At 34.4% G+C, this 23,071-nt stretch overlaps 1 protein-coding gene across 1 annotated transcript; it reads right to left on the bottom strand.

Moving 5' to 3' along the window:
* On the bottom strand, nucleotides 1-20,381 carry apba1b (amyloid beta (A4) precursor protein-binding, family A, member 1b). The gene is made up of 12 exons (XM_051120836.1): nucleotides 20,217-20,381; nucleotides 16,786-18,444; nucleotides 15,046-15,147; nucleotides 14,891-14,930; nucleotides 11,908-12,053; nucleotides 11,031-11,126; nucleotides 8,547-8,750; nucleotides 8,276-8,455; nucleotides 5,698-5,910; nucleotides 3,476-3,595; nucleotides 3,251-3,391; nucleotides 1-499 (listed from the first exon to the last, which is right to left on the bottom strand). The coding sequence occupies exons 2-12, from the start codon at nucleotides 18,397-18,399 to the stop codon at nucleotides 428-430; spliced, it is 2,928 nt and encodes a 975-aa protein (XP_050976793.1). The 5' UTR covers nucleotides 18,400-18,444; nucleotides 20,217-20,381; the 3' UTR covers nucleotides 1-427.
* Nucleotides 20,382-23,071: the final 2,690 nt, after the last annotated feature.

Here is a 23,071-nt window from a genome sequence, read left to right on the forward strand (position 1 = left end):
TAAATATTTAGTTCATTGATTCCTTTACTTTGAGTTGATTGATGACAGTACAGCTCATACACCAGATCTGTGTCAGTAACTTTTAGATTACAATGTTCCTGTATTTCTGTGCTCAGTGCCATTGATCTCTGTGATAGTTTAGGTCCAGTCATGTGTCGGGCACGTGATCGATCTCCGTTCATTTCTCTTTGGTACTAATGCCGGTGGAATGATAGCAGGCGTTCAGAGATCCGTCAGACCAGAGAGATTAAGGCAGGTCACATGGTGCTGGAATGGTTTGGTTTATGCACTAGTGGAATAATAAATAAATACATACATCCAGTTAAATAAATCTGTAAACAGTTATATTAATCTTTCAATAAATAATAACTCTGGATCAGCTCATGTCATGTGTGGAGGTGATGTGGTGTCGTAGCCCTGCAGAGTGTCAGATGTAGACGGGTTGTTCCTGGGCCGTGAGCAGGCGGTACATGGCTGCAGGCATAGTCTTCATATGGATCTGATAAAAAACAAAGCAGTCATTACAATATCCACCTTTCATGTGTGCATCAGTTTTCAAGAGTATTAAGCCATTAGCTCAGCATCATGCTGTCATCAAAGGTGTAAACAGCTTGGTTAATTATAGTTAACTAAGTGAACGTTTAAAATGTTAATGAACTGGCCATTCATTTACACAACAATGGTTTTGAGGGCCTAAAAATGCAAACTTTTGAAAACAGGTCTCAAGGTGCACGTTTTTGAATGGTACCATTAGTGAAAATGTAATTTTGTGACAACATTCACAAGTTAGGTTTGTGTGCAGGCGTGTAGGTTTTCTTTACAAAGTGACGTCGCCAACTGCTGGACTGGAATGAATAATACAGCGTTTTTTTAGTTGTTTTCACACATCTATGTGAACAGACGTCAACGTCAAACTCTTGTAAAACACAAAGAAAAAACTATTCTGTCCTGAAATCATAAAAAAAAATTGTTACTGGAAATTAAAGAACTTAACTGAAATAAAATCTTAAAACATTAACTTATTTCATCTAGTTGCCAGAGCAACTTTTCTCGTTTTAATTTCATTTAACTTAAAGGAGAAGTTCACTTCCAAAACAAAGATTCACATATAATTTACTCACCCCATTGTCATGCAAGATGTTCATGTCTTTCTCTCTTCTTATGTTTTTTGAGGAAAACATTTCAGCATTTTTCTCCATATAATGGACTGATATGGTGCCCCGATTTTGAACTTTCAAAATGCCGATTAAATGTGGCTTCAAATGATCCCAAATGTGGTTGTAAATTATCTCAGCTGAGGAAAAAAGGTCTTATCTACCGAAACAATCAGTTATTTTCATTAAAAAAAAAATACTATTTAAATATTTTTTAATCTCAAACACTCGTCTTGTCTTTCTCTCCCTGAACTCTGTTTATTCTGGTTCAAGACAGTTAGTGTATGTTGAAAAACTCCAATCGTATTTTCTCCCTCAACTTCAAAAATCAATTCAAAATCACCCTACATCACTGCAGAAGTACAGACACAGTCTTTACAAAGTGAACATGCAAAGAAGATCAAACACCCTTAACAAAAAAGGTAAATCGAAATTGAGGGAGAACATGAGATGGGAGTTTTTCTACATACCCTGACATGAACTGGAACAAAAACAGTCCAGGCAGAGTAAGACAAGACGAGTGTGACATTAAAAGTATATAAATTGTATTATTTTTATGAAAATAAGCGATCGTTTCGCTTGATAAGACCCTTCTTCCTCGGCTGGGATCATTTACAACCACACTTGGGATCGTTTGAAGCCACATGTAAACTGCATTTTTGAAGTTAAAAATCGGGGCACCATATCAGTGCATTATATGTATATATTTCCCTCAAAAACATAATTTCTTTACAACTGAAGAAGAAAGACATGAACATCTTGGATGACAAGGGGGTGAGTACATTATATGTGACCAGTTTGACCCGCTGAAACCAGCTAGCATATCTGGGTTTAGCGTTTTTTTTGTTTGTTTTTGTTTTGGGTTTTTTTGGCAGGGAAAATTAAAACTGAAGTAAAAATGAATAAAAACTATATAGACATTAAGAAAAAAAATACTAAAAATTTAACTAAAATTAAAACGGAAAATATATATACTAATAAAAATTATTCAAAATATGAATAAAAACAAAAAGTGTCTCAATGAAGCAAAAACGTCACCCTGGACCACAGAACTAGTCATAAGGGTACATTTTTTTAAACTGTGATTTCTACATCATCTGAAAGCTGAAAAAATAAGCTTTCTATTTATATATGGTTTGTTAGGACAATATTTGGCTGAGATACAACTATTTTAAAATCTGGAAACTAAGGGTGCAAAAAAAATAAATAAATCAAAATATTAAGAAAATTGCCTTTAAAGTTGTCCAAATGAAGTTCTCAGCAATGCATATTACTGATCAAAAATGAAGATGTGATATATTTACGGTAGGAAATTTACAAAATATCTTAATGGAACATGATCTTTGCTTAACATCCTAGTGATTTTTGGCATAAAAGAAAAATCAATCCTTTTAACCCATACAATGTATTTTTGGCTATTGCTACAAATATACCTGTGCTACTTACGACTGGTTTTGTGGTCCAGGGTCACAAATATATTTTTAGTTATATAAAACCTTGTTGTCTGTGGTAAAATCACTATAACACAAAGCCTCAGGTGCTGTACCGTACTAAATGTACTAAAATGGCAGTAATAGCAATGTGGTAAAAGCCAATCAATGTGGAATAAAACTATTAATAATCAAAGCAGTCTTTGCTATACAGTTCATTAATAATTTACAGTTGACAAGCAACATAGCGAACTAAACCGTATATGTAATATCCACATTTATATGTATATGGAGTCACAGATAAGTGTTCATCGTGGCTCATCCAATCAGAGTTTAGAGGTGAAACTGTCCAAAATCAAATAATAAAGTAATAAAATCATGATCTCAATTAGGGTGGAAGTACATTTGTATAATCGAATGAAGCTAAAAATTCTTTCATTTATAAAACTGATTCAAAAACAGTAATAAGAAGTATTTGACTAAATATTTTTACTAGGGCTGTCAGTCGATTAAAATTTTTAATCTAATTAATTACATGATGTTCATTAATCGCAAAATTATTGACATTTTTTCTGATTGAGTGATACACATTTTTTTCATCTAGTTTATTTATTTGAAACACATGAATGACTGATTCACCAAACGAGCAGTTTTTAGGTAGTTTACCTCTCCCACAGCGTTTGACAGGATATGAACGATCTTTTCGTGAGGTGTGGCCACCACGCTCTGACCGTTGATCTCGATGATGCGGTGGCCGACGCGGACGCCTCCTCTCTCTGCGATGCCCCCTCGCATCAGACTACAGATCTGAACAAAACACAAACTCTGTCAGAAGCTCTGTCATCACAGAAACTAACAACACATTTTTGATGTATTAATGTGAATACCCACAATGCCATTCTGCACACTGAATCCCAGTTGATAGCGCAGGTCTGGTCGTCGAATGAGCACCATGGTCACAGGAGGACACCTGACGATGTTCATCTTGATCCTGGATTGAGCCTTCAGCCCCTGCATTACAACAGATAGCATTTGTGAAAAACAAAAAACAATCCCAGAATCCACACCAACCTACTGTAAATGAAAAAAATTATCCACATTATAGTAAATTCAAATTGAGCTTGCTAAAAATGATTATTTTACACAACTTGTGTGTGCTTTGTATTTTTTGATTATTAGAGTACAGAGTCATTAGCTTAGCAACATTCTAACATCAAACTCTTTTTGAAAAAATGTCAAAATTGCTAAAGCTTAAAGGAGAAGTTCACTTGCAAAACATAAAATTACAGATAATGTACTCACCCCGTTGTCATCCAAGATTCTTCAGTCGTGAAGTAAATATGTTTTTTGAGGAAAACATTTCATGAATTATCTCCATATAATGGACTTCAATGGTGTCTGGGAGTTTGAACGTCCAAATGCAGTTTAAATGCAGCTTCAAAGGGCTCTAAATGATCCCAGCCAAGGAATAAGGGTTTTAACTAGCAAAATGATCTGTCATTTTCAAATGCTTGTCTTGTCTAGCTCTGTGTAATCCGGGTCAATACAGTTAGGGTATGTCGAAAAACTCCCATCTCATTTTGTCCTCCAACTTCAAAATCATCCTACATTGCTGCAGAAGTACCGACCCAGTGTTTACAAAATAAACATGCAAAGATGTCAAGGTCAAACGCCCTTTACAAAAAAAGGTAAAACAGCAATGTAGGATGATTTTGAAGTTGGAGGAGAAAATAAGACGGGAGTTTTTCGACATACCCTAACTAGTACACATGGGCATGGCAGAGCTAGACAAGACGAGCATTTGAGGTTAAAAAGTAAATAAATTATTTTTTTTTAGAAAATGACCAATCGTTTCACTAGATAAGACCCTTATTCCTCAGCTGGGATCATTTAGAGCCTTTGAAGCTGCATTTAAACTGCATTTTGGAAGTTCAAACTCAGGGCACCATAGAAGTCCACTATATGGAGAAAAATCCTGAAATGTTTTCCTCAAAACCATAATTTCTTTACGACTGCAGAAAGAAATACATCTTGCATGACAACAGAGTTATCTGTACATTTTTGTTCTGAAAGTGAGCTTCTCCTTTAAAGATTCACAAATAATTTACTCACCCCCTTGTCATCCAAGATGTTCATGTCTTTCTTTCTTTAGTCGTAAAGAAATTATGTTTTTTGAGGAAAACATTTCAGCATTTTTCTCCATATAATGGACTGATATGGTGCCCCGAGTTTCAAATCGGTTATATTAAATTTAAATACGTATAAAATTTCAATACTTTTTAATCTCAAACGCTCGTCTTGTCTTGCTCTGCCTAAACTCTGTGTACTCTGGCTCAAGACAGTTAGGGTATGTCAAAAAACTCCAATCGTATTTTGTCTCTCAACTTCAAAAATCATTTCAAAATCATCCTACATCACTGCAGAAGTACCGACACAGTCTTTGCAAAGTGAACATGCAAAGAAGATCAAACACCCTTAACAAAAAAGGTAAAATAGTGATATAGGACGATTTTGAAGTTGAGGGAGAACATGAGATGGGAGTTTTTCCACATACACTAACTGTCATGAACAGGACAGTTGAAGCAGAGCAAGACAAGACAAGCGTTTGACATTTGACATTAAAAACTATTATTTTTATGAAAATAACCAATCGTTATGCTAGAGAAGACCATTATTCTTCAGCTGGGATTGTTTACAACCGCATTTGGGATCATTTAAAGCTGCATTTTGGACGTTCAAAATCAGGGCACCATATCAGTCCATTATATGGAGAAAAATGCTGAAATGTTTTCCTCAAAAAACATAATTCTTTACGACTGAAGAAAGAAAGACATGAACATCTTGGATGACAAGGGGGTGAGTACATTATATGTGAATCTTTGTTTTGGAAGTGAACTTCTCCTTTAAGTTAAATGAAATTAAAATGAGAAAAGTTGCTCTGGCAACTAGATGAAATAAGTTTATGTTTTTAAGATTTTATTTCAGTTAAGTTCTTTAATTTTCAGTAACAATTTTTTGGAAATGGACTTCTCCTTTAAGCTAAAGGCTGCTGTATTTGCAGATATAATAAAAAGATCAGAAATGTGAAACATAGTAAAAGAAATAAGTCCTACTTTAATGATGCTCTGGCATGTGGAGAGCGGCAGTCCCACCAGACTGGTGCCGTTGACGGTCATGATCTGATCGCCGATGTTGAGTCTTCCGGACTTAGCGGCGGGTCCGCCGTGCATCAGGCTGGCGATGATGACTGTGGGAAGGATGGAGCCCCACCCGGACTCCACGATCACCACACCCAGAATCTCACCTTTCTGCTTCTCTATGTACACCTGACACAAACACACAAATACATCCGAAATACTGAAGCACAATACTGCTTCAAATGTATTTTAGCAGTGATTTTATTTACTGATGGTACTACGATTGCTGAAGGATGTATAGAAGATGATAAAGTTATTATAAAGCCCTTTGTGTCCGATTTGTGTCCCAATTGTGTCCCCATAACTACAGGTAAAAGTTGTATTATTTAATAGTTTTAGCTCCGTTAGTGTGCATGGCAAAATAGAAGCAATCCTTCTACTTTAAAAATGTTTTTTTTCTTTGGAATATCAACCAAATTGTGTCACTGTTACCACTGGTCCAATTCAGTCCAATTCTACCTATATTTTTATAAAAATGTAAATAAAATAAATAAACAAACAAATAAATAAATACATATTTTAAAAAATATATATAATTTTTTAAAAATGTATAACATTTTTATATAACAAAAAAACAACAACAACAATGGTTTGATATTCCTAGTATCATATTTGAAACAGTGACATTTTTTACCACATATTTTTACCACTTTTCAACCAAGGTATGTTTTTCTCTTATTATGCTTAAATTGGGGAAACAGTAATTCGTTTGATTACTCGTTACTGAAAAAAATAATGTTGTTAGTAATGTTGTTTATTTATAACGCCGTTATTCCCATCACTATTAATGAACTGGAATGATTTTATGTTTATGATTTAATAAGAATCACACCAAAATTGACTGGTATTACCAAAATCCCCCCAGTTATTAATTCTTAATGAATTTAAATATATGAATTTCAAATTTCAAAGCATATGATCTTCAAACAGGGTTAAAACAATGTAGTTGTAGGGTTTGGCTTGATATCACCGTGATCACATGATGTATGAAACGACAGGTCTTCTGGCCAAAAAGTGTCACTTTTAAAATATATTTAAACTTCTTATTCTAACATAAAAGGTCTTTAAAGTTTTGTTTTGGGCCATTATGTTTTGACACAAAATAATATACCTATGAAGTATTCATTTATTTTACAGTGCAATTGTTTTACAATATATGGTTATTACTGTCAAAATAATTACAATAATATAAAATTGTTGTTATTATTATTATTATTATTATCATATTCTAAATTGTTTGGCTTCCTAAAACACCAGTGTGAATGTAATTTAGACAGAGACAGTATATCACTAATAAAAAAGGGTTGAGTCCCCTTTAAAGTTCAGGTACGTCAGTTCACTAACTTTTTTCTAAATTCATTTGTATTTATCTCAATAAATATTGCATTGTGGACTTCCAGGGCTCTACGCTTACTTTTCTTTTTAGGAGCACTTGTGCTCTTAACTTAAACAATTTAGGAGCATAGTCAAAATTTTAGGAGCACCTTCTAATCAATAATCAAAAAATCTGATAAAAAAAAATAAGCCTTCCCATTAGATGAAATTTGACTCCTTAAAGTGATTTAAAGGGGAATTTTGTTATTACTTTTGTAATGGGCTTTTTTCTAACTTTATCAAAAGTATGTCATCTCATGTGTCAATTTTTTTATTGTATTTTATAAGCTTTTTTAATTAAAACAACAGAATAAGAACAAGTAGAAAAAGAATAAGTTACCAATCAAATGAAATCAGTACTAACAAAATTAATTAGTACTACAGAGGTGGCACAGAACAACACAAAATGCATTGTAGGTGTATTTTCATATGTTTAATGAGGCTCACAGATGGCATGAGTGCAGTCAAATTCATAAATTCATGATGAGATTAATGTTTTAAATGTAAAATTTTGAATATAGAAATACTAAATGATTTAAATAACTGAAAAGATACTTTAAAAATGAAACTAAAACTGACAGTAGGTGGCGGCAAGTCAATGATTTAATTATTGAATCATTCATTCATTTGATTCGCTCAAACAGCTGATTCCTTCAGGAATAAAGCAAGTGACTGTCTTTATGAATGGGAAATTGAATCATTGACTCTCTAGATTCGTTTAAAAATGCACGTTCATTCATAAAATAAACTGCTGTGTTTGAATTGAGATGTGCAGCAGCTCATCTGTAACTGTTAACTGTTGTATTAAATCAATCTCTCATTTACAAACTCCCTTAAAAATCATTAAAATCTGTCACTCATCTTAGTTCATCGCAGTCTCACATAGTTCCATTATAATCAACAAAGATCTCTACACTGCACAATCAATCTCTTATTTACACTCTCTCTACACTTTATAAAAAGGATTCATGAGATATGTCTGTGATACCTTTGAAGCTCCCCTCAGCGCAAACACAAATATGCTGATCAAATTTGTAACCCACATTTTGTAAATATGGCCAATGGAAAAAAACTAATTGGAAAAAATGAACTACTGAAATACTGTCACTGGTCAACTTACATCTCTGCAGTTTTCAGACTTGGAGAAGTGAATGAGGTCGTCGTTGTACATGTCCTGAGTGTTGAGCAGGTCGCTGTATTCTCTCTGGCTCAGGTCCTCTGGATCAATGCCGTTGGCTCTCAAAAACTCTTGATACGCGACGCTGAAGGCCTGACCGATGGACTGAGCAATCAGCTGAGCCTGGCAGAGAGAAACAATGGCGGAAATACAAGAAACATCAAGAATTTGCATTCTTGCATGAAGCGCACAGTCTGACGGTGCATACACATACATCTTCTGACTCAAACACATGGCAGATCATCCTGTACTGGCGGTGGTCGTCCCGCGCTGGGTTCGTGTGCTGCGTCTCTGCGGAGTCTAAGTTCTCCTGTGCGCTCTGAGAGCGAATCATCTTCCTGCGAGCCATCAGCACAACCATGTTCCCGATGTCAGCGATGTACGAGATGGTCCTCAGCGGATGGTCCATCATGGTGTCCTGCCAAAATAGAGACGGTCAGTTTGCCAAACATTTGATTTGTTCTCTGTATTCATCTTGGCTTCATTTGGGTTTTTTTTTAAAACCAATAATTTAGAAAAAATTGTTTTAGCAAGTTTTTTTTTTTTTTTTTTTTTTTTTCACAGAAACAATTATGAATTATTCATTTATAAATACTATAATTTGGGGCAGTTGCACCATATGACATATTATAGCAAACCTGGCCTTGTCATGAAAAGGCCAAATTCTGTGATATTTTACAACACATTCATGATGATCTGCAGGGGTCGCTCTCTATGACATCACTTCCTGTTTTATATTATTTTCTGCATGTTTGTTGAATCACATGACTTGGCAGTCAGTTGATATATATAAAAAATTAACAAGTGAAGCAGTGTTTGATTTATAAATAATAAAAGATTATGCTAAACTACTAAGGTTTTCTTCTAAAGAATTCAACTCTTTTAATCAAATTTCTTTTCTTCATTATGATAGATTTGAATAAACTGATAGATTGTTTGGATTTTGAAGTGCCAAACATTTGATCAAAATGATTGAAGGTTATTCCTGAAACTGAATATTTCGGTCAAAGTGAGAGTCCACAACAAATAAAAAGAAAAATCTAGTATAAAACACATGCCGAGTTCTTAGAAATGTGCTCTCTGGATTCATCTTGGCTTCATATGCTCATGAAAAATGTCAGTCATTTAGAAATATTGTTTTTAATTAAAATTCTAAACATAATAAGTGTTTTTTATTCATAAAAATCATGAATTATTAATTTATAAATACAATCTCTTTGGGGCGGTTGCACCATATGATATTTTATAGCATGAACAAACCTTGTCTTGTCATGAAAAGGTCAAATTCTGTGATATTTTACAACACATTCATGATGATCTGCAGGGGTCGCTCTCTATGACATCACTTCCTGTTTTATATTTTTCTGCATGTTTGTTGAATCACATGACTTGGCAGTCAATGTATATATAAAAAAATTCACAAGTGAAGCAGTGTTTGATTTATAACTAATAAAAGATTATGCTAAACTCCTAAGGTTTTCTTCTAAAGAATTCAACTCTTTTAATCAAATTTCTTTTCTTCATTAAGATGTCAAGACATTTTATCACCCTGACATTTTTTAACAATTCTCCAATAGAAATTTCTAAATAAATTGTAGTTTTGAAATTAAAAACATGCTCATATTAGAAGAGGTATGTCATTATATGCTTGTACTTGTAATGTATTTTTGAATAAACTGGCAGATATGGGGAAAAATTTATTTATTTTTTGTTTTACTTTTGTGTTTGATTGTAATTCTCATTCTTATAGTAATCTCATGTTTCATATTTATTGATAAAAGTATATATAAAATTTAAATCAGAAATAGGCTAAACAATTTTAATTTTAAATTAATTTATTGTAAAAATTAAAGCCCCTTTCCACCACAGATTTGGGAAAAAAAAATTATATCATGCAGTTCTGACTTTATTTCTCAGAATACAAGTTATAAAGTCAGAATTGTGTGATACAAACTCAAAATTGTGAGTTAAAAAGTCAAAATTGCATGATATAAACTCAAAATTGCGATATGAATTAAAAATTGCGAGTTATAATATCAGAATTGCGAGATATAAACTTAAAATTGCAAGTTTTAAAGTTTAAATCAGAAATAGGCTAATATTGTAAAAATACATTTTACAATTACAAAAAAATATATATAATATTAAAACAAATTAAAATATTAATAATAATAACAATTCATCAATTCCTTTATTTTTTGCATAATGGTTATCATAATAGTAGAAAAATGTACTTGTCATAACAGTCTTAAAAAATTCCTAATAGTCCAAAAAAAAAAAAAACCTTAAAAACAAAACATGTTTGTGTATGTGAAGATACATCAGATAAAATACATCACATTTTAAATGGCATTTCCAATAATGATTAAAATTTAATTCTTTCAATCAAATTTCTTTTCCCATTTCAAATTTTCTTCATTATGATATCAGGACATAGTATCACCCCATTATTTTTGACTTAATTCTCCAATAAAAATATCAAAATAAATTTTAGTTCAGAAATCTTAAAATGAAAACTGAAATGTAAAAAAACATGCAATCGCTTCACATGTCGGTCAGACTAAGCGGGCAGTTCTTGGCCAGAATATCCAGACTGCGTCTACAGTGACAAGATATGTGAAGCTCGTCTCTCATGTATTTTTAAACAGCAAATTCAAAGTGAGACAAGCATGAAAGTGATTCAAAGAGTGCTGTGCACCTGCGTGTAAGCGCTGAGCACTTTGATCCTCTGCGTCGATATAAAGAGGTCCACTTCTGTGCTGGCCGGCGGCCCACTCTCACTGCCCTGCTGATACTGTAGAGAAAGACAAACAGTTATTACTCTTAAAATAGCACATCAATTCCTGCATCATATACACCACTCTCTAGTCTCCCGTAGAAGTGTTCAGCATCAAAGATGCTGTTAGATTTCAATTCCTTGCTCCTTGTAGTCGTCTAACAACGCATACAAGACAAAACAACAACAAAAAGTACATAACACTGCAGATCCGCACGTATACAGGAACAAACAGCGTACCTTATTTCTGATTTTGGCCTGTGTCTGGGCTGTCTGCTCGACAGGGGACAAATAAAAACAGAGAACGGTCAAATAAAGCCTACAAACATAAAAGGGCATGGTGGGCGTCTCAGAGGCACCACGATTGGTTTGGAGATGATGGACACGCCCAGATGACATAAAACAGGATCGTTTGGCTGAAGGGGGACGGGGTGGGTGGGATGTTGGTATAGTGATAGGCTGAAGGTTTGTGGGAAACACTATCAAAATTTCGTCTGTGATCAGAATGACATCAGCGGCCCCAGAGACAAAAACTGACTCTCACAATCAACTAACTGTCACTCATATTTGTTTGTTAGCACATGGATGCTAGATATCCAGAGATATTTGTGACATGTTTTTCATCCGCAACCTCACATAACCGCAGATGAATCGTGATGTTACTGACTGAGTGAGGTATTGGTGTGTACACGTTTGAGCACGCTGTAAACCAGAACAGACAGGGACATCAAATAATTGGTACACCAGAGGAAACTCCAGCGGGGCGCCCCCGGTCTATATATACGGATATGTTCCTCACCCGGACGCGGCTCATGGCCTCCTGGGCCTGCTGCATGCGGGCGCTCTTTGTGGGCGTCCTCTCTGACAGCAGCTGGGTGGAACCCAGGTAGTTTGCGGCAAATATGATGCCGTCAATCAAATCCTCAGGGTCACACGGGCCAGGAACTGTGGAAACAGGCAGACCATAAACACAACCTGTTATTGTGTATTATTTTTAGGATGCAAATCAATGGAATGCTTCTGAATGTTTCGTTTTTGTGTTTGTAATTCTTATTCTCACAGCAAATAAAATCTCAATTCTGGTATCAATATAAATATATAAATATATATAAATTATTGTTATTACTTTTTTAATCAGGAAAAAGGCAAAACTATGTTTCCGCCATAGAAAAAAAGGTAATTGTGAATTTATATCATGCAGTTCTGACTTTATTTCACAGAATTGTGAGATATAAACTCACATTCATATAAACTTACATTTTATCACATGCGTGATATAAACTTGCAAGTGCGAGTTATAAAGTTAGAATTGCGTGATATAAACACAAAATTGCGAGTTATAAAGTCATGATTGCGAGATATAAACTCAAAATTTCGATATAAACTCACAATTGTGAGTTATGAAGTCAGAATTGCGAGAAATAAACTTAGAAATGCGACATAAAATCAAAATTGTGAGTTATAATATGAACTAGCAATTGTGAGTTATGAGGTCAGAATTGAGTTACATAAACTCAAAATTGCGATATAAAATAAAACTGAGCAATAAAGTCAGAATTGCATATTAACTTACAATTGCGAGTTATAAAGTCAGAATTGCAAAATGTGAACTCAATTCTGAGAAATAAAGTAAAAATTGCAGGTTATAAAGTCAGAATAGCGAGATATAAACAAAAAATTGCAAGTTATAAAGTCATAATTGCGAGATACAAATTTAAAATTTCTATATAAACTCAAAATTGTGAGTTATAAAGTCAGAATTGCGAGATTTAAACTTAAAATTGCAAGTTATAAAGTCAGAATTGTATGATATAAACTCAAAATTGCAGGTTAAAGTCAGAACTGTGAGATATAAACTCAAAATTGCAAATTATAAAGTCAGAATTGCGAGATACAAACTCAAAATTTCTATATAAACTCTATACTATAAAGTTATAAAGTCAGAAGTGTGAGACAAAGTAGCAATTCTGAGAAATAAAGAACTGCGAGATATAAACTCACAACTCTGACTTTTTTTAGAATTGCGAGTTTACGTCTCAAAACCAACTTTTTTTCTCAGAATTGTGACGAAAATGTCTGACTTTATTTCTCAGAATTGCTTTATGTCTCGCAATTCTGACTTTATCACTCACAATTCTGAAAAAAAGTCAGAATTCTGAGATTAAAAGTCACAATATTTTATTCAGTGGTGGAAATGGGCTTCCATTCAAAAACAACGAATATATTGTATATATATATAATATATATAAATTTCGATATAAACTCACAACTGTGAGTTATGAAGTCAGAATTGCGAGAAATAAACAGAATTGCGTCATAAAATCAAAATTGTGAGTTATAATATGAACTAGCGATTGTGAGTTATGAGGTTAGAATTTAGTTACATAAACTCAAAATTGCAATATAAAATAAAACTGAGCAATAAAGTCAGAATTTCATATTAACTTACAATTGCGAGTTATAAAGTCAGAATTGCAAGATGTGAACTCAATTCTGAGAAATAAAGTAAAAATTGCAGGTTATAAAGTCAGAATTGTATGATATAAACTCAAAATTGCAGGTTAAAGTCAGAACTGCGAGATATAAACTTAAAATTGCAAATTATAAAGTCAGAATTGCGAGATACAAACTCAAAATTTCTATATGAACTCTATACTATAAAGTTATAAAGTCAGAAGTGTGAGACAAAGTAGCAATTCTGAGAAATAAAGAACTGCGAGATATAAACTCACAACTCTGACTTTTTTCTTAGAATTGCAAGTTTATGTCTCGCAATTCTGACTTTATCACTCACAATTCTGAAAAAAAGTCAGAATTCTGAGATGAAAAGTCACAATATTTTATTTAGTGGTGGAAATGGGCTTCCATTCAAAAACAACGAATATATTGTATATATATATATATTGTTTTTTTTTACCATTGAAGGAATGCTTATAGAACATATATTTATTAATTCATTAATTAATTTTTGCATAATGGTCATGAGAATTCAAGAGAAAGTGTGTTTAATGTGTAAAATGTGTATAATATATGATACATTTTCATGACAAGCACATGTTCCCTTGAATATGCACATATTAGGATAAAATATAATATTATTTAAAAACAGTACATATTTATACATATATAAATATGTATAAAAATTATATATATATAAAAATATATATATAGAAAAATTCTATTTATAGCATGTAAATAATATTTAAAATAGTATTTAAAATAATATGTATTTGTTTTCATTTCATTTTGGGGTGGATATATTTTGACAGGCTTTGTGAGACAAATTTACACATATTTTTATAGTTATACCTTCAAATAAATTTAAATACATTTTTATAGTTGTAAAGATAGATTACAATCTTACATAAGAAAGATAATGCAGGATAATAAATTCCTTATGAGACATAATAACAAAAAAAAATACATTCCTCATGAATACTTATGAATCATAATAGTCCTAAAAAACATTAGGCATATATTCAGATATAATATAAAAACTACTTACATTACATTTATACAGTATATAAAATAAAAATTAAAATACTATTTATTAATATTAATAGATACTATGCCTATATCATTTTTGACAAGCTTTGTGAGAATGTGAGATTTACATTAAACTAAAAACCTAAACATACTGTATATTTAAACATTTACATTTAAATAATATTTAAATAATAAATATTTGTATAGATGTAAAGATGGCTTACGATTTTACAAGATTATGCAGGATAATAAATTATATGACCAGGATAATAAGAGCCTGGTTTTCTTAAACTCACCATCAACATATGTAGGGAAAGAGGCCAAATTTCTCCTCGTCTGCAAACCAAAAACACATCATTATTACAATTTACAGTAAACATGTAAGAAATAGGGATAAAGATTAAATCATAAACGTCAACTGCAAGTCAAATATAATAAATCACTAAATCACCTCTTCACTTGGTACACTGGGACTGACATCTAGATCCTGCTCCTGATGGCTGACTCCAGAAGATTCTGCTCCCAAAGGAAGTTCGGCATCTTGAATTGGAGCCTGCAAAAATGAAGGCAACCACTTTTATTAAAAGACATCAAATGCTGCATTATCACCACACAAAAGTAAAATTTTTAGTGTAAATACATTATTTGAATCACTTGTTAAGTACATGCTTTGTCTAATTTACTCAGCAACTCCACTCATGAAAAACAATTTCTAGCAGCTGAAATATTTTTAAATTACTCCATGACCTTTCAAAGCCCAAAGACGTAGAGAATTCAAATATTCAAATGTTAATCAAATACTTCTTTAGAATGTTTGCCACAAAAACTAATCCAAAGTTCTGTCATGAAACTAAATGGCATAGTCTGATAAGTTCTAACTTTGATATAATGACATCATTATTCACAAGGTGCAGCTGATTGGTTTCTTTCGCATCAGCAGCCAATGAGCTTGCTGCTCAGCATTCAAATACTCGGCTAGTGTTTGCTGTAGCAGTTGCAGTGCACTTCAAAAACCCTCCACTTCCCCAGCTCCACCTGTCTAGAGCTGCTACAGGGTGATTTTGTGTATGTTATACATGTGGGTTATTTCGTTTATGTTATATGTGCAGCAGCACTATTTCTTACTTGCTCACAGCAGCATGTCTGTGGATGTATTGGCAGTAGCAAATCTCTGAGCTTACTCTGCTGTACCAGCAGCACAGCAGATCTACCATGCTAAACTCTCAGAGAGTTGCCATAACAGAAATTTACTTTATGTCTATGCTTATAGAATAAAACTACAAAAATGTTGCCAACATTCTGCAAATAGGTCTAATTGTGACCTATCTGAAATGATTCCATGGTCTGTCCGAATACTGGATTCTGATTGGCTGGCAGATATGCAGTAAAACCATTTAATGCACAGTCAGTTTAATCACCGTTCTATATTAATGCGTAGCTTTAATTGATGCACACAAACGTGCACACAGAAAGAGAGCGAGAGAGTTCGGAGATCGCATTACGCTGCTTATACACAAACTTGTCATCAGTGCTTCCCCACGTTTTTTATTTTTACACATTTGGTTAAATATTGCGCTGCAAAGAGCAATACTAGTTTTAACTTGTCTATAACTTGGAAAATGACCATGGAATAAGCGGGATAATCAGCGGAAGTTGAGGGAGAACATGAGTTTTTCGACATACCCTAACTTTCATGAACCGGAAAAAAACAGTCCAGGCAGAGTAAGACAAGACGAGCGTTTGACATTAAAAAGTATTTAAATTGTATTTTTTAAATGAAAATCACAGATCGTTTCGCTAGATAAGACCCTTCTTCCTCGACTGGGATCGTTTACAACCGCATTTGGGATCGTTTGAAGCCGCATTTAAAATGCATTTTTAAATGTTTAAAATCGGGGCACCATATCAGTCCATTATATGGAGAAAAATGCTGAAATGTTTTCCTCAAAAAACATAATTTCTTTACGACTGAAGAAAGAAAGACATGAACATCATGTCCACAAGGGGGTGAGTACATTATATGTGAATCTTTGTTTTGGAAGTGGACTTCTCCTTTAAAGGATTTTAAATGCACTTCACATTGTGCATTGAAAATCCTTTAATGCACGTCAAACCGTTGATTATCCCTTACTAAAGTTCCAGGAACTTCATCATGAGAAATTATAATAATTACGCCGGACAACTCACTCACCGCATACTGTGGAGAAGACTGCGATAGCTGACATGGTGACTGTGGATACGAGTGAATCTGAGGCTGTAGCTGAGGATGGTTTTCCTCAACAGGGCTCACATCCTGTCTCATCACCCACACGGGCTCTGTGATCTTGTCAGGCGTGTAGGGCGAACGCACCGTCTTGGTTTTCACCTCCTCGATTGCTTCCTTAATATCCTTGATGGCCAAAGAAACTGCATCTCCTGTATGTCTGCCAGACTCTGTTATTTCATCCTGGGCTGGAGTGGACAACTTGTCAGATCTCTCCACTACTTCTACCTGCAAATCAGGTGAAAGCTGAGCAGTTTCCGAAGTCTCCTCTTGGGGATGAACTTCTTGAGAAAGGCTAGTCGAGCTTGACGCCTTTCTGACGTGAGCTCTGACTCTCCCTGAGCTTTCTGCCTCATCTCCTGATTGTTCATCGTAGTGGTGCAGCCTGGAGCCCACTGAACTAAGCTGACAGATGTCTTCATGATGATCACACTCATCCGTGGACATGCTCTGGTTCCTCTCGTACATTTGAGGTCCATCAAGAGCTGTTAGGTATGATTCTGTCTGATATTCTGCTGGAGTCTCTTCAGAGTGAGAATCTGGACTTAGTTGTGGGTAAGAATCAGTGCAGGCTTCAGGACTAGAGTCTGGGAGATCTTCATTTTCTGGGAGATGGTCTTCAACACTGGGACTCTCAAACCCTTTATCCTTGTTTGTATGAACGTAACCAGTGTTAAAATGAGCAGGGTATGACTTTGGATCTGAGTTGTAGCTTCGAAGAGTCTCAGGGAAGGTTCGTGGAGAATGGAAAAAAGGTTTGCTCATCATCTGATGAGGAGATGTGGCAAATGGTGGAACATCTACTCTTAGCGGACTGGATCTTTTACTTTCAGACCGACTTTTTGAAGCAATCTTAGGAGGAATGTAATCTTGCTCAGGAGCTTCTTTGAAATAGTCCTCCTCTTGTTTCTCCTTCGCCAATTCCAAATTGGATTCTTCACACTGAACCTTCTCCTCCAACTGTTCCATTGAAGACTCCGGTTCTGGATCAACCTGTGTGTCAGATGAATGGGACAGATCTGGACTGTTTCCATCCAGTCTATCAGTGATTGGCTCATCCTGAGGAGAAGGAGTCAGCAGTTCTTGAGAGGAATCTTCTGGAGATAATGGCTCTGAAGCTTGTTCTTTTGGAGGAGTTTTGACCGCTTCGTCTTCTTCTTCTTTGTGTGGTTGTCTATATCTGTGCTGATGGAGTTTCTCTCCACTTCGATGGTGTCTTGACGCCCCCGGTTTGGGCTGCTGGCCAGCTCGAGCTTCTGTATCTCCGCTCTCAGCCGGCCTGCGTTGTGCTTGACCGGGAACATGCCGCCTACGGTGACGTGGTGGAGCTCGGCTAGATCCAGACGTGTGCTGGTTGGCTTGGTGATGATAGTGTTGATGGTGATGATGATGGTGGCCTTGGCCTTCTGCATCCGGATTGTGCAGCTGGCATGGCCTCCATCTGGGTCTCCCTCCCTCTAGAGGAGTCCCATTGGGCTGCTTGCTGCGATGAGGGGGAGGACCTCTGAGACCTGCCTCCTCTGGCTCCTCCCTATGGCTCATGGCTCCGCCCACTCACTGCTCATCATCTAGAAGCTGCTGAACAGCCTGAATGACACCCAAAAATCACAAAGGTAGTACATCCAACAATCTATGTGAGAAAACATGTTATATGGGAAACAGATAAACTGTAAAATATCAGTGTAAACTATAAATGCACCTAATGTCTAAACAAGCTATGTGACTTTCATACGTCTCTGAATAATGACAGAGTAACACATTGCATTTGTGTTTCTGCGCAGAGACGTGGTTTATGGCAGTGGCGCTGTCACAGATGGCCTCACCGTGGGCAGCCGTCATGCTGTATACTCTACCAGTCCTGGAGTTCAGCAGATTCATCTGTCAAACCTCCCATAAAAACCTAAAGCCAGGGGATTTACCTCCCTATTTAAACAGAGATCTTCACTTTCACCGTGCAGCCTCTTTGTATTGTTTACAACTGAGAGCATGCATGCATATTAGAGTCACTCTGCAGTTTTGATGGCAGGTGGTTTCACTCACTTTCTAATGGCAAAACGTGGAAATGTAATATATGCTAATACAAACAAAAATTGAAAAAATAATAATAAATCATTAAATTTGTCAGTGGTGCCAGTAAGTGGTAAATGTATTTCTTTTTACATTCTATAATTATTTAGTATAACAATGTATGAAACGACAAAGAATATCAATTTAATAATGTTAACGTAAATAACATTACAAACAATAATATAATACAATTAACGTACAGCAGGTACAGTAAAGCACAGTAGGTTACGATGAATTTCATTTAAAAAAATGAATGCAAATCCTGCTCCAATTGTAAAATCCTGTTATGGTTAAAAATAAAAATAAAAAACACCTGACAGCTATGGTTATAACTTTGGCACAGTTATGGGGCGACTTTTGGTGCCTGTACATTTTACAGTTCATATCATTATCTGATATCAATATAAGAAAACCTAAAAGCACAAACCTTAAAATAGACTAAACCACCTCAAAAATACAAAAACATGATGAATTAAAGTTCATCAAATCTGGCATTTTCAACAACCATAGCTAATAATTAAACATAAAAATAAAAGATGCTACAATGATGAATCAAACAATTTAAATGTAAAACAAAATATCACAATGCACATACACTAATGAAAAAAAGTATTTAAATATAAAATATAAACAAATGTTTAAGGCTTTTGGAAACCTTTCACTCACTGTAAAATACAACCTGTCTTTTGTTTGCAGTATCTTAAAATACATCATCAATACGTTTTTTATTATTAATATCTAGATATTATGTTATTATGTTAAATCTGTTATAATTATTTCACTGTATAGGTTTAAAAACATATATTATGTTTGGCATTTTTACATTAGAACTACAAACATTTTGTCTCTTATCTATCTTAATATCAGAGAAATACCCCTAAATAAGCTAAAACCAAAATCATTAACATGAAACCGCATTGCTTTCATTGTATATTACGAAATGTCACGATTGTCCATGTATTTATTCACTGCTGCAGTCACGTACAGGTGGATACCGCTAACCATCTGGACATTTCGGCGCCTCTAACATAAAAAACTAGTGATATTTTCAACTAAACACACAATAAAACACCAACATATGATTTACCGGTGTCATTTGGAAACTTTCCCTCTGTAATAAAAGTTAAAAGCGTGTTATTTTGTAACGTAACGGGCCTGCGCTGTGGCAAACACATCCTTCCCCAGTGAATTCATCCAGCAGGTGCAGCTCCTGTGCGATCTACCACCGCCGCTGAAACACGACATATAGCCGCACCAAATCAGCTGTTTACAGTATCATCCGTTATACGTACCTGTTATGAAAACAAGCGATGAAGAAGAGCTCTTCGGCTTGCCTTCATCTTCGTCGGTTGTTCTTATCAACACACTGGGATTAAGCGAGCGCAGCGGCGGATCTCAGACCCCTCCTTCGGCATACAGTGACATCAGAGCGGATTATACACCAGCAAATACCCTCCCTGCCCCCAAACCATCCCGCAACAAATCGCACCATCTGTCTTGTGCTTTTGACTCGGTTACACTTTCCTTTGCACATACACAGGTTTTTATTAATATGTTCAGAGGTTATGTTCTCTTATAAGACTCTAATCTTCTGTGTTACGGATGTTCCCACTGTTTGTTCATCCACTCAAAGTGACAAACACAATTTAAGCATCAGCGTCAAAGTACATTTCGCTGGTCGCTTCGTTTTTATTTCAGTCGCGTCGCGCTGGGTAGCCACGCCCACAGTGAATCCTATTGGTCCAAACTGTGAATATGTAAAACGCACAATTATTAATAAAGAAAAAAATGTCACTGTTTAACATTTATAAATATAAATGTATGTATATTTATTTTTATTTTTATTTTATTCAAATGTATTGCTTCATGTCACCATACATTTTATGCTCTCAGTCATGTATGCTATTCTGGAAAAGCCTAATAAATAATTTCTAAATGTCAGAAAGCACACCACTGAGACCCTTAAGCAACATGCACATCATGAAATTATGATATGATTTTAAGGATTCACTCATCCTTTCAGTACTGTAGCTGGAGTGCATATATTTTATTCTGTTTATGATATGAAGTATGCAGCAGGTGGCACTATTAAATAATACTGTTCTATGTCCAGAGAAAAAAAAAAAAGAAAAATATGTTTTTAAAGTCTCTTCTGCTCAGCAGTCATGCATTTATTTGATTCAAAGTACAGCAAAAAAACAGTAAAATATTTTTACTATTTAAATATTTTTACTATTTGAATACATTTTAAAATGTAATTTATTCCTGTGATTTCAAATCTGATTTTTTATCATCATTACTCCAGTCACATGATTCTTCAGAAATCATTCTAATATTCTGATTTGCTGCTCAAAATACATTCATTATTATTATTATTATTATTATTATTATTATTATTATTATTATTATTATTATGTTGAAAACAGCTGAGTAGATTTTGTTTCTTTGATGAACAGAAAGTTTAGAAGGACACATTTATCGGAAATAGAACTTTTTGTAACAATATAAATGTCTTTATCATCACTTTTGGTCATTTTAAAGCATCCTTGCTAAATAAAAGTATTCATTTCTGTAATTTCTTCCTAATTTCTTCTACTGACTTCAAGCTTATGAGTGGTATAAGGTTACAAATTATTTTTATTTCAGATAAATGCTGATATTTGCATCTATCTATTCATAAACTAATCTTTTAAATATTGATAATAATACTAAAAATGTTTCTTGAACAGCAAATTGATTAAAAATGATGAATGATTTCTGAAGGATCATGTGACACTGAAGACCAGAGTGATGATGCTGAAAATTCACAGGAATAAATTACATTTTAAAATATATTCAAATAGAAAGCAGTTATTTTAAATAGTAAAAACATTTCACAATATTACTGCTTTGTTGTATTTTGCATCAAATAAACGCAAATCTAAAATTCTTAAAAAAAAAGTTTTTTTAAGCCTACTCAGACTTTTTTTTTCTTCAAATATAGCTGTTTCTATAGCTATGATGATTCTGGTTTGCATGTGGAGCACAGCTGAGGTTTGTTTTACTGTATATACCTCATCTGACCACATGGTCAACTCTCACTGTAAAAACACCCGCCTGTAAGCCACGACACGTCTTGTCACGCAAAAGAGTGCACGTTTACTTAAGCATTACTCCCTGTATTAATGATGTGTATGCAAAGGGAGGAGAACACAAAACCGGATCTAATTTGAAACAAATGTCAATTCTGAAATCAGCGATTGCGTATACAGTTCAGTTCACAGGACTCTCCTGGGGAACTTGGTGTGGTCTAGAATCCCACCCTTCCTTTTGAGTTCAGATAACCGTGTCACATTCTACCGGCATTACATACTAATATAATCTTACCAAACTGTCCGTTGACCACATTGTGTGACTTCAGCCTCTAATTGTTTACAGTTTGGCACATAACATCCAACGGTGTGACTTCATCCCCTAATTGTTTAAGAATGTTTGCATGAGGAATACTGTTTCAAATCCAAGTCCACTCCAAGAACCAAGACGTTTTGTACACTGAAATTGCACCAAATTTAACAACAGTGTACAGAATTATAAATGAGCACCTTATACTAGTAAACTGTAAAATGACATTTTTTAAAAGAATAAATTCATTTTGTAATACAATTTGACAGATGCTGTCCTAATCTCACATGTGACATTTTCATTGTAAAGTGATGAAATGTGAAAATCTGTTATCAGGAATGTATTTGATGTGAAACATGCTGTGCTGTTAAAGGCATGCATGACACAAATCACTCCAGATCTTTCCCATATTAATCTGTTTCCCACTTTCATAACATGTCTGCCTTTTTGAAGGAAAGAAAGCCAAAAATGTGTAGTAACTATGCATGTATAAATTATAGATAAATGAAACACAGTCCTTCATGATGATTCCAAAACTCACTTCTTGCACTGTGATCACTGATTTCAACTTAAGTCAGTGAGGTTTACATTTTATTTTTTAAAAAATAGTTTAAAAGCCAAATTCCTGTTTAAGGACTACACTACCCATAATCCTGAAGAGTGATCCACCAATCAGGAAGGGTGGTGTTACCAAGGAAACTGAAATCACTTTAAAAAGAGCTCCACAGCCTCTCACAAAAGCACTGGAAACAGCATAATAGTTCTT

This window comes from Labeo rohita, chromosome 10 (genome assembly GCF_022985175.1).
Source record: "Labeo rohita strain BAU-BD-2019 chromosome 10, IGBB_LRoh.1.0, whole genome shotgun sequence".
Classification (NCBI taxonomy): Eukaryota; Metazoa; Chordata; class Actinopteri; order Cypriniformes; family Cyprinidae; genus Labeo; species Labeo rohita.

Coding starts and splice junctions, on each gene's coding strand:
- apba1b (XM_051120836.1), bottom strand. CDS start 18,399: ATGAGCCATAGGGAGGAGCCAGAGGAGGCAGGTCTCAGAGGTCCTCCC. Junction 8,751..11,030: donor TGCTCAGCGCTTACACGCAG/GTGCACAGCACT, acceptor CTATTTTGGCAG/GACACCATGATGGACCATCC. Junction 5,911..8,275: donor AGTCTGAAAACTGCAGAGAT/GTAAGTTGACCA, acceptor TGTTTGTGTCAG/GTGTACATAGAGAAGCAGAA.